Here is a 15,825-nt window from a genome sequence, read left to right on the forward strand (position 1 = left end):
CACTTTAATTCATTTCTTGGCATTTCAGAGACAATAAATGTAGTTGTTAATTTTTGAATTGGTGAAAAAGCCACATCCATTTTCACCTGAAAATCCTTCTCCAAAAGGAAGTTTTTTTTATCTCATCATTGTGATTATGAACAGCCTCCAACCAAAGAGAGGACAGGGGAGCACGTCATTTCTCAGGCTGTAACTTGCTCACAGATCGTTGAGGAGCTTGTTAAAATGCAGTTCTGGTTCCGCGGGTCCCAGGTGGCCCTGGGATCCTGCACTTTAGCCCAGTGATGCTCCGGCTGGGTCCCAGGCCATGCCCCAGGTGTCCAGGCTCTCGTGAACACCCCATCTCCATCGCCCAGAGTTCCCCATGTAGGCCACTTAGGTATGTTTGCATCATCATTTTTTTCTCATTTTCTTTATTAAGGTGAAATTCAGATAACATTAGCCACTTGAAAGTATGCAGTTCATTGGCATTTAGTGCATTCACCTGGGTATGTGCCCAGCACCTCTATCAACTTCCAGAATATTTCCATCACCCCAAAAGAAACCCTGGACCCATGAGCATCCCTCTCCCCTGGCAATTATTAAATTATATTCTATCTCTGTGGACTTACCTATTCTGGACATTGCATGTATTTTTTTTTTAAGTATTTTAAAGGCTAGACACCACACTATTTTGTCTCGAAATTCTTTAGTAAGAATTTCTTTAAAAAAATAATTCCTACATATTCTGATGTGACAGGATTAGTGATAATTCTCCAAGATTCATATTGAATTGTCCCCAAAATGTCATTTACAGCGAGTTAGTTTTTGAGCCAAGATCTAAATGGCTACATATGGCCTCCGGTTTGTGTCTTTTAAGTCTCTGTCCTCCCCAGACCTTATTTTCATGCTGTTGACTTTTTAAGGGAAACCAGACAAGTTGAATGAAAATGTTCCCATCTCTGGGTGCATTTTTTCCATGTGGGGTACTGTGACTTCTTCCTCCATCTGCCGCATTTCCTGTAATCTAGCAACTAAGGCTAAAGTTTATAGATTCAAATCTGATTAAATAATTTGGACAAGAGTGAGGAGTCAGAGAGTGACTACCACTGGGTGGGTTATCAACTGGGAAGGGGTGCAAGAAAACTGTGAGGTGCCATAAATGTTCTAACTCAATTTGGAAAGTAGTCTCATGGACATATACAGGTAAAAACTGTAAGTGGTGTGCTTTATGTTCCTGGGAAAGGTGACAAGAGCGACTGAGCAAAGAAACAACGGCAGGAAAGGTACTATGGCCATTCCCCTGCGTCGCTTTCAGAGCTGCCGCGGGATCCCCAGTGTTCAGACAGGACTTGAAAAGGGAGCTTTGATTTTGATGGAAAAATATTAGCCAAAAAAAAAAAATATTAGCCAGCCCAACTGAGATTGGAAAAGGCACAAAATGATGTAAAAATAAGCCTTTATATTAATTATATATATTAGCCAGCCAGTGAAGTGCTTGCCTGAAGGCGGGGTCACTCCAGAGGACACCAGTGGGGGAGCCAAGTGCCCACGCCTGGCTTGCCCCTGGGCAGGGGGCCATGCAGCGCCTCACCAGTCCCTGCCCTCCTTGCTGATCCTTGCCTCCTCCTCCAGTTCTACGGGGCCTCAGCAGCTTATGAAAATGCTCTGAGAGTCTTCAACATAGTCTTCACCTCCCTCTTCTCCTTGGAATGTCTGCTGAAGGTCATGGCTTTTGGGATTCTGGTAAGTACAGCTTTGGGGTTAGAGCTGTGGGTTGCGGGGACGGTAAAAGTCCAGAGAGCAACTGAGTGCTGGGCGATGGTCTTCCCACCTGACCCCAAGACCTTTAACAACCAGCTGTGGCCTGAGCACCCCAGGAATGCCCTCAGACAATGTGTAGACATTCTCCTTGCAGGTAACACCAATGAGCCCCAACACTTGCTGGCTGCAACTGTATGTGGGACACGTATTTATTCAGTCATTCCTTGAAGTAACCTGATGGGTGGGAGTAACTGTCATCCTCATCTGTCCTAGAGTTAAAGAAACAGAGATGTAGACAGGCTAAGTACATGACTTTCAAATGATTCTGATCACAGTCACAGTAAGAAAACTCTTCACCGTGGCATTGCATGTGGTGTGTGTGCGGACGACCGAGGTAAAATCAGCATCTGCCTCATCAACTGTGCTCTGAAGTTGTCCATTCTATTCAACTTCATTTCCTCGTTGGTTTTAATATAGTTCATGACCCACTAACTTGATTTCATCTCCTATTATTCCAAAGGCATCTGTGGTTGCAGGGAGGGAGGCTGTAAAATTAGGCAGGAAAAAATTAAGTCTTTTTCACCAGTCACTTACTCAACTTTAACACTTCCTTCCATCTTGAAGGCAGGAACAACCCCCTGCAACAAAACCAGTACAATCTGCCTCAGATATTTTTTATAGAGGTTACTCAAAATTTAGTCTGTGTTCATTGTTGCTTCAAAACGCTGGTGGATGTTAAACCAGAACATGCTAGGACTTATTTAATGTATTCATGAAGATATGCATTCATCATAAGATCACCATGTTAAAAATACTTTGATAACCATATTTAAGTATAACCGTATTCTTGTAATCTTGGTGTTTTATTTGGACCGTCTTCTTAAAAGGATTTTCCCAGAGCTTCATAGCACAAAAAAAAAATGCCAAAGAAGACCTAAACTAATGGGCTGTGGCTTGGGGTGACTTCACAAAGGTCCCCTATAAGGGCCAGGCTGGGATTTGAAACCACTTATCCACCTTGAACAGCCTTGTGCACCCATGTAACCCACCTCTCTGAAGAGAATGACCTGCAGTCCCTTATCCCAGGGGGCTTCAGCAGGTGATACCTTGACTTCCTGAGGTGGTAAGGGATAAATGTCTTGGCACCAGAGAGACCTCAGTTCAAATTGTGCCCAGGCCACATCATGTCACCTTCCTGTGCCCTGCTCTTCCCTCCAGAGAGCCCCTGCAAACCCTGAACACAAATACTGTGCATCTGGAGACTGAGAGTGAGCCTGGCATTCAGTGAGTGCTCAATAAAGGCTGAGAAGGCTCCAGGAACACCCATATCCCACCTTTCTCCTCCACATCCATAGCTCTCAACTCAGCTTCCCGTCAGAGGCACTTGAAAGATTTCTTAAAACTGAGTGGTGCCCCAGGCCCACCCACAGAAGTTCCGATGCACTTGGCCAAATGGGGGGCCCCCTGTATCTATAGTTTTGATGAATATCCATGGGGATCTGAGGTAGAGTCTGGGATGTCAGACCCACCAGGAAGGGGTGGCACTGCAGTCAAGGCAGCAGCACCAGCTCAGTGTTGCGTTCCTGGGGGTGCCACCTGTGGGCTATGTAACCCAGCTGGGCCATGGAGGGTATATGGTAAAAGACTTGGGCCTCTGCAGTACACACCTGGGTGCTAATTCTGCCTCAGCCCCTCACCTGTATGACCTCAAGCAAGGCAGTTGACCTCTGCACCTGTGTCCACATCTACAAAATGGGGGTGCCATGCATAGGGCCTCTCAATTCGAGGGGAGCATGAGTGTCAGCCTGGCATGGACCCTGCCCATCGCAGTGGTTTTGGGCAGTCTTTCGTCCCAGTAACTTCCTGTGATTCTTCTACTAATCATTCCTCATGAGCATGTGCTGAGTCTCCCCCTTTAGTTTTAGCTGGAACCCCAAGTTCCCCATGTGGAGTTTTGGCAAAGAGGGGAGTCTTCTCATCTCATCTGGGGGCTAAGGTCTGTGGTCAAAAACCTAGAAATTTGTCATTGTTTGCATTGCCCCAGAAGCAGAGTCTGAGACAAGAATTGAGTGCAAATAATGTACCTGGGAGGTGACCTCAGAAAGCACGATCAGGGCGAGAGGGGTGAGGCAGAGTCAAGATGGCAGTCAGTAAAAGGTGTGTTCTAAAAGTCACTTTCCAGTGAGCCACTGGGACCCACTTCCACTGGGGACTCTGGGAGGCAGCAGAGAGCACACTTTTCCCACATAGTCTAGAGAAAGCCTCTGGGCAGAATTACAGGATGTGCCTGTACACATGAGGGGATGTGGGCAGGGCCTCAGCAGTACCTGCTAATACCAAAATAGGCAGTGGAGCTGGAATTCCTTTCAGTTACAAAACTACAACATTCACCTATGGGGCACACACTGTTCCAAGCCTCGTTGGGGCAGAGGATTTCAGAAACACAGCTATACCTGTGTGTCCAGTTGAGCCACCAGCCAGCCCAGAATAGATCGAGTTAAGCTCAGTATGAACAACCCCATATCACAGTCACTTTAGTCAACAAAAATTTTGTTGACACCCAATGGGGGATTCTGCATGGCCTTCACTCAGAAGCCCAGGCTCATGGAACAGCTGCCATCTGGAATGTTGCTGGTTGCCAAGCCCAGAGCCGAGAGGCCCTCACTGGCTGCTGGCCAGAAGGTGACTCACGCTGCCTCTCACATCCCTCACCACGGCTAGATACACAGCTCCATCTAGCCGTGAGGGAACCGTCCGGGAAGCCTGGTGTGTGCCGGAAGGCCTCTACACCCCTGTTTCTGTCCTGCTTTTCCATATTAAGAGATGAAAACAGAGAGGTTAAGTCACTATCCTGCACTCACACAGCTAGATGGTAGCAGAGCTAGGATGTGAAGCCGCTCTTTTAGTGAGTACATTGTGAACACAGTCCTGATTAGTGAGGTCCTGGCCTCAGCCTGTGGACTCCCCAGGCCTGGGTTCTGATTGCCCCTCTTCATGTTCATGCTGCTGAGCTTCAGTCACCTCTTTGAAAGGGCCATAAGCCTTGCCTCTGTGAGTCGTGTTGAGGATCCCAATAATGCCATCCATAAAGCATCTGAGGTGTCGTGGTGCCCTCAGAGCTGTTAAGACAGAGCACAGTCTAGACAGCAGCCTTCTCTTCCCAACAGAGCTATAAGAGAACCTGGAGGCTCCTTCTGGGGCCAGCAAGCTCTGGCAAGGCCCGGGAGTCCTGGGGAGGGGCTTCAGGGTAGATGACGCTGAGCAGCCGGCAGGGGAGCATTTTGCTATCGAAATAAATCCAGCTGTCTTGGGCACTCTGGCTAGCTGCAGCTGTTTTCCTGAGGTGCCCCAGCCAGCCGTGGGGGCCATGAAGCCCTGTATTGGCATCTTTGTCTTATGGATCCCTATTCTAGAATTATTTCCGTGATGCCTGGAACATCTTCGACTTTGTGACTGTTCTGGGCAGCATCACCGACATCCTTGTGACAGAGTTTGGGGTAAGTTTCCCACTGAATTCTCTCTGAGCATCTCTTGTTTAGACTGGGATCGGGGAGGTCACCCAGAAGCTGCAGGTCCCGACTGCCACTACTGGCTCGGGCCAGCACTTGACTGTGACAAGAGGGAGAGCTGGGTCCCCAGGACCAAGGGTGGGTCCTCAGGAAGGCAATGTGAGGAGACAGGTGCCCAAGGCTACAACTGTGAACTTCCCTGCATATTGATATGGACTTGTGAATAAAAATGGGGATCAGTGCCTTGAGAGTACTGAAACTCTCAAAGGGTCCCGAAGCTAAACCCCACCTGCAAACACCACACAGCGTTGGGAAGCCCTGAGAGAGGCAGCTTTGAGTTCATGCTGCTTGAACTGACTGTCCTCTGGCTCACAGACAGAAGGCAACAGTGGCTAGGGCCATCCCCAAGCCCTGGAGGCCCCACTGGGATGGTCTCTGGACCTCTCTGCAGTGGCCTTCAGGCCACATGGTCCTTCCTGTTCACTTGAAGACTCTGAGCCCCAGACGGGTACCCTACACCTCTCCTTTGGCATTTGCCAGTGAGCTCAGGCTTGGGGGCCCTTCCTAGACAGGGGGCGGGTAAAAGATCCTCAAAGATAAGGGGTGGAGTATGGAACCAAGGGGTCTCTTCATAATAACAATAAAAATAATAATGCCTGACGAGGATGTTGCACTTGCTACATGGAGTGTGCTGTGCCAAGTATTTTATGTGGATGCGCTCATGGTCTAGGCCAAGGGCTCAGCATGTAAATGAACTCCCTTCAGAGGGTTAGTGGAGGGGATCTGAAAGCAGAGGCCACTCATGGGAGGAGAGGAGGGGCACACAAGCATGGCCATACCCATAAAGCAGCCCTCAGACCTGTCAAAAAGAGCACAGTCCAGACAACAGCTTTCTCTCCAGAGGCGGAGCACCCAGCCACAGGGGGAGCTGTCCCTTGCCCTGCTGTTGAAACAGGGTGAGAAGCTGAGTTGGCATGGGATGGTCCAGGCAGAAACTGGACATCAAGGTCAGAACCCCTGCCACGGGCAAGGGCCAAAGCAAAGAAGGGGTGACCTCCCACCTTGTTCTCTTCTTGCCATTGTCCAGCCACTGGCCTAGTCCAATGAGAAGAGAGTTGGGGTTTGCTAGTGGTGTTCAGAATAAGCAGAGAAGAACCAAGAATAGATGTGTATGGGCGGGGTCTGAAAGAGAGTTCTTCCATTTTACAAATGAGGAAACATGTTCAGTGCTTTGGAAGGTGAGGAACCTACTGAAGCTCACACAGGCAAGCCTGGTTGCTCATTCATGGCCCCTGGGCTGTCCACATATGAAGAAGGGAACCGATTGGCCCACTCCTTCAGCCTAGAAGGCCTCTGGGGCTGGGAAGACACACAGAAAAGGGATCGTTCCCTGATGTGTCACCCCACACCCCACCCAAGTGGTATTCTGGCCATACCGCTTTGCCTTCACTTCCAGGGAGCTGGACGTTCTCGGGATGCCCACTCTACACCTGATGGCTTCCTTTAAAGGGCTACCCCTGCTTGGGGCTGTTCTTGCTGGGTTGCTCCCAACTGGGCCCTGTCCTCTTAACAGAGGGCCAGGGTTGAACCTCATCTTAGTTCTAAGTTGTAAGAGGTCTGGAACTCCCACTGGCAGTTAAAATTTCCTACCATCCACCTGAACACGAGACAGCCTTGAACCAATGTCCTTCTGAGCTAAGAGTTTAGAAGGGGCAGCCCAGCACCCCAGTGGTACAAATGGAGAAAATTAGTTGAAATCTCCAGTAACTACTAAGATCCTGTAGGGCTGGATACCCATGGTCTGTTCTTCTGACTGGCAGGACAGGGGAGAGAGGATGTGGCAAAGGGTCCAGGTCAAGAATACCAGGACTGCTGCGGTAGTCAATCACCATCTATGAACTGGATGACCTTGGGAAGCTTGTATTACCTCTTCTCATCATGCCAGGGATGACTGATGTAATTAATTAGTCTTTATTCATTCAACAGGCATGCATTGAGCTCCTGCTGTATGCTGAGCATTGTTTGTTATAGGTGCTAGAGACAGAACAGTGGACAAGCAAAACAGACAAGCTTGCCAGACGTTCTAGGGAAGGAGAGAGATTCTTTTAACAAGCCAGAGCAATCAACCTAAAGTGTTTGGCACAGAACCTCCCAGGAAACAGTCTTGCGTCACTCACTGACCTTTCAGTCAATAAAGGACCAACACGTACTCCAGCCTGAGTGTTGAGTCTGTCCAATGTAGGTTTATGTATTTACACTCTATGATTTTTGCACAGTGACGGAAGCACCTATAGGATCATTTCTCAGAATGTACCCTCCTCCATTCGATGATGCATAACTACATACTTCACAAACGATGGTTTTTTATTATTATTTCTATTGTTATTATTGCTGCAAATGTACTTAGGTTTGCAGATAGCTGGATTCCTGGTCCTGAATTAACATCATTTTGAGGGAAAGATAGAGGACGGGTGTGTGGGCCCTTCCAGTTTGATTTATTCCCAGCCCCGGCCAGGCAAGCAGCCCAAGTCCCTTTCTGCCTCTCAGGTAAGCCCACTGCGTCTGAGACCAGATCTCAGCCAGACTGAGGCAGAGGGAGCCAGAACCTCAGGAGGGCAAGTCCCTAGGGGTGGGGGGAGAGAGCATGAGGCCCACTGGGCCTCAGCTGCCACCCCCAAGTGGCCGGGGTGACGTGGGTTTGCCCTTCGTGCAATGGATAATGACTGTGTTTCTTGTCTTGTCTCTTTTCATGCCTGCTCTTTAAACTGTATATTGGCACAACGCCGTCTGAAAAACTCATCCAATCAAAATGCACTATGAAATTCATTTGTTCATCCATGACATGGTCTGTGTGTTCATACACCAATGACTATCTCCCAACCCACCACCACCACCCCCACTCCCCGCCCGGGAACCGAAACCCATTGGTTTTTTGGCACTGGTTACAAATCAACCTAAAAAACGCTGAACACGCCTCCCCAACTGCCCCCGCCCGCCCGCTCCCCCTCCATCTTCAACATCTGCATCTAGAATCCGGTTGGTCTTACTTCTTTCTGAAGTCTAAATGCCTTACATTAACTGTGAACGCATCTTTCGCATCAGCATTGCACGTCATGCCCTGGGCTTTCTAACTCGGATTGCCTGACGCAGCCCCACGCTCCCTACCTTGTCTGCCCCCTCTCTCGTTCCTGCCCCACCAGGCCTTCCCTTGTGTCCGTCTGTCTCTGTCTGTCTGTCTCTCGTTCTGAATTAAGGTTTTCTGTTGGGCTTTGTTTGTGCCTTCTGCATAGTGAGGGATGGGTTTACCCCATGTGGCGACTCTGGTAGGGCAAGTCCTCCAGTTCGGTGTCCCTCCCTGTGACTTACGCGTATCACTAGGCCCAGAGTCTCATGAGGTAGATGCAGCACTCAGTGTCCTGGCAGCAAACTCTCAGGTGAGAGGACTCGGGCAGTTGACAGGCGTGTCCTGCTGCTTCCTAGCAGGTCAGCCAGCCAAGGATCCCTCTGAGGCGGAGACCTACATATGCACCTGCACAACCACACCCTTTTTCTTGCTATCTGACTTTTATCCCCTCTTCCTCCATCTCTCGCCCACATGCACACATTCCCTGTCGCATGCTCTACCACACATGTACACACACGTGTGTGCACACATGCATAGACACACGTGCATGGCACACACTCTCATTCTCCTCTCCCCTCTTGCATCCATTTGCCCTGCAGGCCATACCCCGCCTCCAGCTCACACTGTCTGCATCTCTCTACTTATTTGGTTCCCAGAACACCCCTCACTCCGCCCCTTCCCCCCACCCCTGCGCCCTTCTGAAGGCGCTCCACTGACATCTTTACACCAGGACCCCACCCCTGCTAGCATTCATCCACCAAGTGTTTAACAGCCCCAGTTTGGTGTCACAGATGGAGAGGTGGCCAGAAGCAGATCTCTTCACTGCCTGCCTCCACCTGGAGTCAGGACGGGCAAGGAGACATTGGTCAAATAGCCCTTCAAAACTCTTGGAAGTAGGGAAGACAGAGATTCCAGGCCCGGAGCAGCATGTGGTGTGCACAGGGGTGAGGGTCTGCAAGTGAGGAGGTGTGACTGGAGCAGAGAGCAGTAGATGAGAAGCCTTGTTGTGGAAGCGTGGGAGGGTTTGGAGCAAGGGAGTGTAGAGTGACCAGAGTGTAGTAGTTAGACTCAGTTTAGTCCACAACTCAAGAGCACAAAGTAACTTGGCAGATTGGGCTGGAGGTGAGCACCAGGAGGCAAAGAGCTGACAGCAGAGCAGGCTGGCAAGCTGGTAGACTGGCAGGCTGACAGCACTGGCCATCTGAGTAGAGGCCTCTCAGGCCTGGGGCTGGGTGGGGCCTGGCTGGGTGGAGAGGCTGATGCCTACAGGAATAGAGGGCTTGAGGTTAGGAAATGTGGAAGACGGAAAAGCATGAGATGAGTGTAGGCTCAGAGATTTTGAGTGGCTTTAAGGACACCCCAAAGAAATCAGGTAGGCTGGTGGTCTGTAGTCTAGAGGCAAGGTCTGGGCTCTGCAAGAGGTAGGCGCTCTCTGGAGCTCTCGGGCTCTCAGGTAGGTGGTTCCCGTGTGCTTCTGAGCCCTCGTGGCCCTGAGCAGCACCGGGCTCCCTGAGCCCGAGTCTGACTCCACCACCATAGAACAAGGAGCACAGGGCGCAGGGGGAGAGGACAACTGCTCCTTCCAGGCTGTGGACAAAAAGATGGAAAACTAGCAAGAGGGAAGATGGAAACCGGAAGTTCTGTGAACACTCGATGCTGACCAGGAGATGGAGGGTTGGATGAGGACAGGCCAGTAACTTCCCTTTTCCCACACCTGAACCCCCTCACCTCTAACCCTTACCTCCCCTGTGTGCGTCCTTCCTCCCTCCCTTGGCTCCAAGAAGGTCAGCATGCTCTCTGCACGCATCTCCCTCGAGACCCCCTTGCTTCGCCCACATGGTTGTAGGCATCCCCAGCTTTGCCCCCAAGTCCCCAAGGCTGCTCTCAGGGCCTGCCTGCTCTGCATGCCGGGCCGAGTGCACATGTTATGACCACCCTCAAAGGGATGGCTTATACTCTGGGGTGGATGGGCGGGAGGAAATCAGGGACATCTGGGCCATCGGCCCTGTCCCTAAATGGAACTGGGTAGCCAGGCAGAACTGGGAGTCAGGTCAGGGGGGCTTTGGGAATGGAGGGTGGGGACACTCTTAGCCAACCTGGATTTGGGAACTTATTTGAGACATTTGGTATATTCTCCCAACTTTGGGCCCAAAGTGGTCAGGGCAGGCTCCCAGACCCTCGCTTATCCTACAGTCCTAAAGGACAACTAATATGTCCCAGGGAGTGACCTAGACTTTACCATCAAACTCCAAAGCCTCTTACAAGCCCCAGATATTTCTGGAACCCCCATCTCCTTCTCTGAGATCCTAGGCAGGAACTAGCCAAAAATACAGACCCAGAAACTGTCTGTTCTGTAGATTCGCAGGAAACACCAAGTCTGATGCCCAAATAATTCATCATCCAAGACTGAAAGGGGTGCTGTGATTATTAGGATGATCTGTATGGCCCTCCTGTGCCATTTGGGGGTTAAGTTTAAATCTCTGTGGCTTGTGTCTGAAGTTCCCCCAAATCACAGAAAGCAGAGTCTCCCTAAAGCCTCTCTGCCTACCACAAGCTGAGTGACTAGAAATATCCACATTACCCCAAGGCTGGGGTCTCAAGACTCAAATGCTTCTGGGGAACCAAGCAGTTGCATAAGCCAGGAAAGTAAGTGCCATTTCTAGAACATGGGCATCTTGGTAAACCAGAGAATAGTGCCCATGTCAGAAGGGACGGCCCTAGCTGAAACTCAGCTAGCTGTTGCTAGACTGGAAACAAGACCACAGTTACCAGAAATCTGTAGGCAAAGCCTTATTTTTAAACAATCACAACTATTTTTAGGTCAGAAAGGCAAAATCAAAGATTTAAATATTGCTTAAGACCAACACAATAGTTTCACAGCCAGTTCACATATGACTTCTAGCCTCTTGTCCCCCTCCAGTATACCCTGAGGGCCCACCAGGCAAGCCCTGGGACAGTCATGTGATCCCCACCATCTCCAGCTGGCCCCTCTCACTCCCTCCCCCAGCACTCTGGTGTCCCCACCCCCTGGGTTCTTCTGGCTCAGGTGGGAGGAGAGAGAGGCAGTGACTAGACAGGGGGTGGCGGGTCTTTGAGCAGAGACAGGGGCCACCCAGGGAGGTCCTGGGGGCAGGGATGGCCCTTCCTCCCCGCCCCCAGCACCAGCCCCCTGGTGGGCCTGGGCTGAATCCAAGCTCACCCACCCATGGGCACTGCGTACTTCCTGCTTCCCGCAGGCCTGGTCCCGTGCTACTCCACCCAGCCCCAGAAGCTGAGAAGCCATCCCTGAGAGGGGGGAAAAGGGCCCCAAATGCATCTTCTCCGACTCAGCGGGCAGCGAGGACTCGCCCTACAGCCGAACAGCCCCAGCTCCCTCCCGTCCTCCCCATGCCCGCTCGCCAAGGGGGTAAGAAAAGATGCTCTTCCGCTTCACCGGTTGGCTCAAGCCGCTGTTCCTCTTGGCCGTGGGGTGAGGTCAGGGCGGGCAGGAGTGGGTGGGCAGCTCAGCAGGGCAGGGCAGGGTGCCCGGTGAGTCCCATGACAGATGCATTTCTGGCCCAGAGCGTAACATGCCCTTGGAGCCCGCACATGTCCACAGGCCTGAGCGTGCTGGCTACCCCACCCCGCCCTGGTGTTTGTGCATCGTACACGTGTGATGAATTCGGCAACTTGACCTGCTTGTGTCCTATCGTCTCAGTGCATTTGGTTGTTGGGAGAAACAAAAACCATCTCGATTTTTTTCCTGATTGGATGATTCGGATATATTTTCTTTTCCTTGTTCTTTTGTTATTTCTTCCCTACCTTTCCTTTCTCTTTCTTTTTCTTTCCTCTTCCCCATTTTGGGTGGGGCTGGCAGGGAGGGCTTATGCTTTTGAGTTGATGCCTTTTCCTCCCTCCCTCCCTTTCCCCTCCACCCCAACTTCGTTCCTTTTCGAGTTTTTTCCTCCGCATCATTGCATTAATAGTGCTTTCTCTCCTCTCCCTCCTTATTTGGGGTCTGGCTTGCTTTTTCCTGTTGGTTGGCTTCATGTAGGGGCCTCTGTGAGTGGTGATGGCTCAGAGCCCCTGCGAGTGGACGGATGGTTACCCCTCTTTCTCCATCTTCCCAGAATAACTTCATCAACTTGAGCTTCCTCCGCCTCTTCCGAGCTGCCCGGCTCATCAAACTCCTCCGTCAGGGTTACACCATCCGCATTCTTCTGTGGACATTTGTACAGTCTTTCAAGGTGAGCTTGTGCCCCTGCTGAGAGCTGTAGGCTGGCAGAAGACCTCCTTTCTGTAGCTGCATCTAGAAGTCAGGCTGGAAATGCTTCAGAGAGAAACATATACAGGCCTCTTAAAGCTCCAGGGAAAATCCTCTTGGTGCCTGTGCTTCAGTCCTCCCAGAGCCATCAAAGATGCCCACCAGCCCTAGCATCACCTTGGCATACCATGTCCTACCCAACTCAGTGGGGCAGAGCACTGGGATAAGGAAGGGAATCCGTGTAAGGGGCCCCCAACACCCTTCATTGCCTTCCTTCCCCCCCAGGCACTGCCGTATGTCTGTTTGCTGATCGCCATGCTTTTTTTCATCTACGCCATCATTGGGATGCAGGTGAGTGATAGCCACCCTAGCATTCCTGGGGCCTCCCAAGAAAGGCACTGAGGTAAGGGTGGGCCTGGTAGACCAGTTCAGAAAAGCCACTGCAGGGATGGAGCTGGGCTTCCCTGGATCCATTGATAGGCACAGCTGCTCCTGGTCATCATCCTCCAATTTCCCAGGTGTTTGGCAACATTGGCATTGACGTGGAGGACGAGGACAGTGATGAGGACGAGTTCCAAATCACTGAGCACAACAACTTCCGGACCTTCTTCCAGGCCCTCATGCTGCTCTTCCGGTGAGAAGGGGTGTGCTTTCATCCTCTTCTTCCAGTGTATGAGTGCCCTCTTTTCTGTTGGGGGGTTAAAGGGGTACACATGCCATCACATTTCTCTCCCAGTGGAGAAGAGTCTACTTTTATTCCACTTGGCTTGAGTGGGCATGGTGTGCCCAGATACTCTGGCCACGACAGGAACTGAAGCTTTCAGGCATAACCATGGAGAGTATTTCCAGGCATTACCTCCCCTAAGTCTCTTGACCACCCTGTGAAGTGAGGATTTTTGGCTACCCCATCTTGCAGATGAGGAAATTTTGGTGTATAGACTACAAGGTGTGATACCCAGTCCTGCTATACTTTAGTTTATTCATTCATTGGTGGATTATTCCTTAACAAAAGGAAAAGACTTTGACTACCTCTGGGAGTTTATATTCCATGGGGGACATAGGTGATCAGTGAGCTAGTTATAGAGGATACTAGAAGGAGATAAAATTCAAAGAGAGGAATCTATGGTTTAAATCTGATTCCGTTTGCATGAAGTACCTAGAATGGGGAGATATATAGAGGGAAAGGTTTGCAGAAGTCAGGGTAGTGAGCACAGGGGGATATTGTTTAACAGATATAATTTTTCAGTTTTGGGTGATAAAAAGGTTCAGATAGATAGATAGATAATATTTAGTAGGTAGATAGTGGTGGTTGCACAGCATTGAGAATGTTCTTGTGCAAACTATATACATATAATTAAACACACAAAAAGTTGTTTTTAACTTAGCAACAACTCAAGGAACAAAGGGCTGCAAAGGGATAACTTTTGAGATAACTAGGTGAGGAAGGGATCCAAGTGAATATCTGGGAAAAAACAGTGCAGACAGAGGGAACAGCAAGTGCAAAGGCGTGAGCAGCATGGCTGGCATTCAAGGAACCAGGGACCCTGTGTGCCTAGATGGAGTGATGTAGGGAGCAAATAGTAAGAGATGATGATTACCTGGAGGAAGGACAACTTTAAAATACACTTATATGCCCAGATCAACTGAATCCAAGCCCATAAAAGTGGAGCTTTGGCATCAGCATTTTTCAAAAGCTCCCCTCTGGCTTATGTGCACAGCCAAGGGTGAAAATACCCTCCCTAAGCTCTCAGAGAAAAGAGAAGGCTTACCTTGGACCCATGCTGGCTCAGCTCCAAAATCCACATGCTCCACCTCTCTGGGGATATTATCATCCCAAGTTGGGTATCCAGGTCCCTGATGCCCCTCTTTGTCTTTAGGAGTGCCACTGGGGAAGCCTGGCACAACATCATGCTTTCCTGCCTCAGTGGGAAACCGTGTGACAAGAACTCTGGCATCCTGACCCCAGAGTGTGGCAATGAATTTGCTTATTTTTACTTCGTTTCTTTCATCTTCCTCTGCTCATTTCTGGTGAGTCTGTGGACATGTGGGGGTGGGCTCCTTAGCTCTGGCACCCTCTCCAGGGTGTGGGTTTCTCTAGAGTGTAATTATGGTTTTCTGCCCACCCCAGGCCTCTCTGAGCCGCCTGAGTATTAGGTTAACCAAGGTCCCTCAACCACAGTACTGTGGTGGGACCATCCCATGCATTGTAGGATATTTTGCAGCATCCCTGACATCTGCCCACTAGATGCCAGTAGCATATACCTCTCAGCCTCCTAGTTGTGACAACAAAAATGTCTCTAGATATCATCAACTGTCTCCTGGGTTGGGAATAAGGAACACAATCTCCCCCTGTTGAGACCCACTGGTTTGTACTGAAAACAAGACTAGCAGAGCTAGTCGAATATCAAGGTATCAGCAGGACATATGCCCTTCAAAGACTCTAGAAAAAGGATCCATCCTACCTCTTCCAACTTTTGGTAGCCTCAGGCATTCCTTGGCTTGTGGCCACAGCACTGTATGCTATGGCTTCATCTTCACATGTGTACATTTGTCCAAATTTCCCTCTTATGAGCATTGCAACCATGATAGACATAGCACTCACCCTAATCCAGTATGACCTGATTTGAACTTGACAATATGCACAAAGATCCTTTTTCCAAATAAGGTCACAGTCACAGGTACTAGAGCTTAGGATTTGAACATGTCCTTTGGAGAGATATAATCCAACCTGCAACACAGATGAGTCCCTTCTCCTGTCCTTCCTAGACCAACCTCCTGAGCATGGTTCCCACTGGCAGGATGTTTAAGAAACCAGTTGTCAAGAGAGGGTGGGAGGTGTGACCCAAGTAACAGCATCTGTCAGCAAAAGCCCACATACCCACTCTTTTCAGATTAGTTACTTACCCCAAGGGATGTACACCACCCCCACCAGCAACTACATCCATTGACCCAGTCTCCATTGCTCAGCTTCAAAATCTCAGAAGAGGGAATCTTAGTGAACCAGCCCTGGTCAAATGACCACCACTGACCAAGCAGCTCTAGAAGCAAGACTTTACAGTACAACCATGCAGAAGGCTAGCACACTAGAAGACATCTACAAGAATAAACATCAGCTCCCCTGGAGCAGGGATATCTGCTTTATTCACTGCTCAATCAATATCATGAGATGATAAATTAAAAATAGTGACACTAACATTAAAGATACC

At 49.9% G+C, this 15,825-nt stretch overlaps 1 protein-coding gene across 1 annotated transcript in view; it reads left to right on the forward strand.

The window, feature by feature from the left end:
• Positions 1-15,825, forward strand: part of CACNA1A (calcium channel, voltage-dependent, P/Q type, alpha 1A subunit) — a 209,890-nt gene that overhangs the window by 174,642 nt on the left and 19,423 nt on the right. The window contains exons 30-36 of the mRNA XM_012728946.1: positions 1,615-1,725; positions 5,157-5,240; positions 8,283-8,288; positions 12,486-12,602; positions 12,905-12,970; positions 13,138-13,253; positions 14,497-14,647. Coding sequence (XP_012584400.1) covers positions 1,615-1,725; positions 5,157-5,240; positions 8,283-8,288; positions 12,486-12,602; positions 12,905-12,970; positions 13,138-13,253; positions 14,497-14,647 — 651 coding nt within the window. The remainder of the gene's footprint in view (positions 1-1,614; positions 1,726-5,156; positions 5,241-8,282; positions 8,289-12,485; positions 12,603-12,904; positions 12,971-13,137; positions 13,254-14,496; positions 14,648-15,825) is intronic.

The sequence above is a fragment of the Condylura cristata genome, unplaced genomic scaffold (assembly GCF_000260355.1).
Source record: "Condylura cristata isolate star-nosed mole 26May11 unplaced genomic scaffold, ConCri1.0 scaffold00024, whole genome shotgun sequence".
Taxonomy (NCBI): Eukaryota; Metazoa; Chordata; class Mammalia; order Eulipotyphla; family Talpidae; genus Condylura; species Condylura cristata.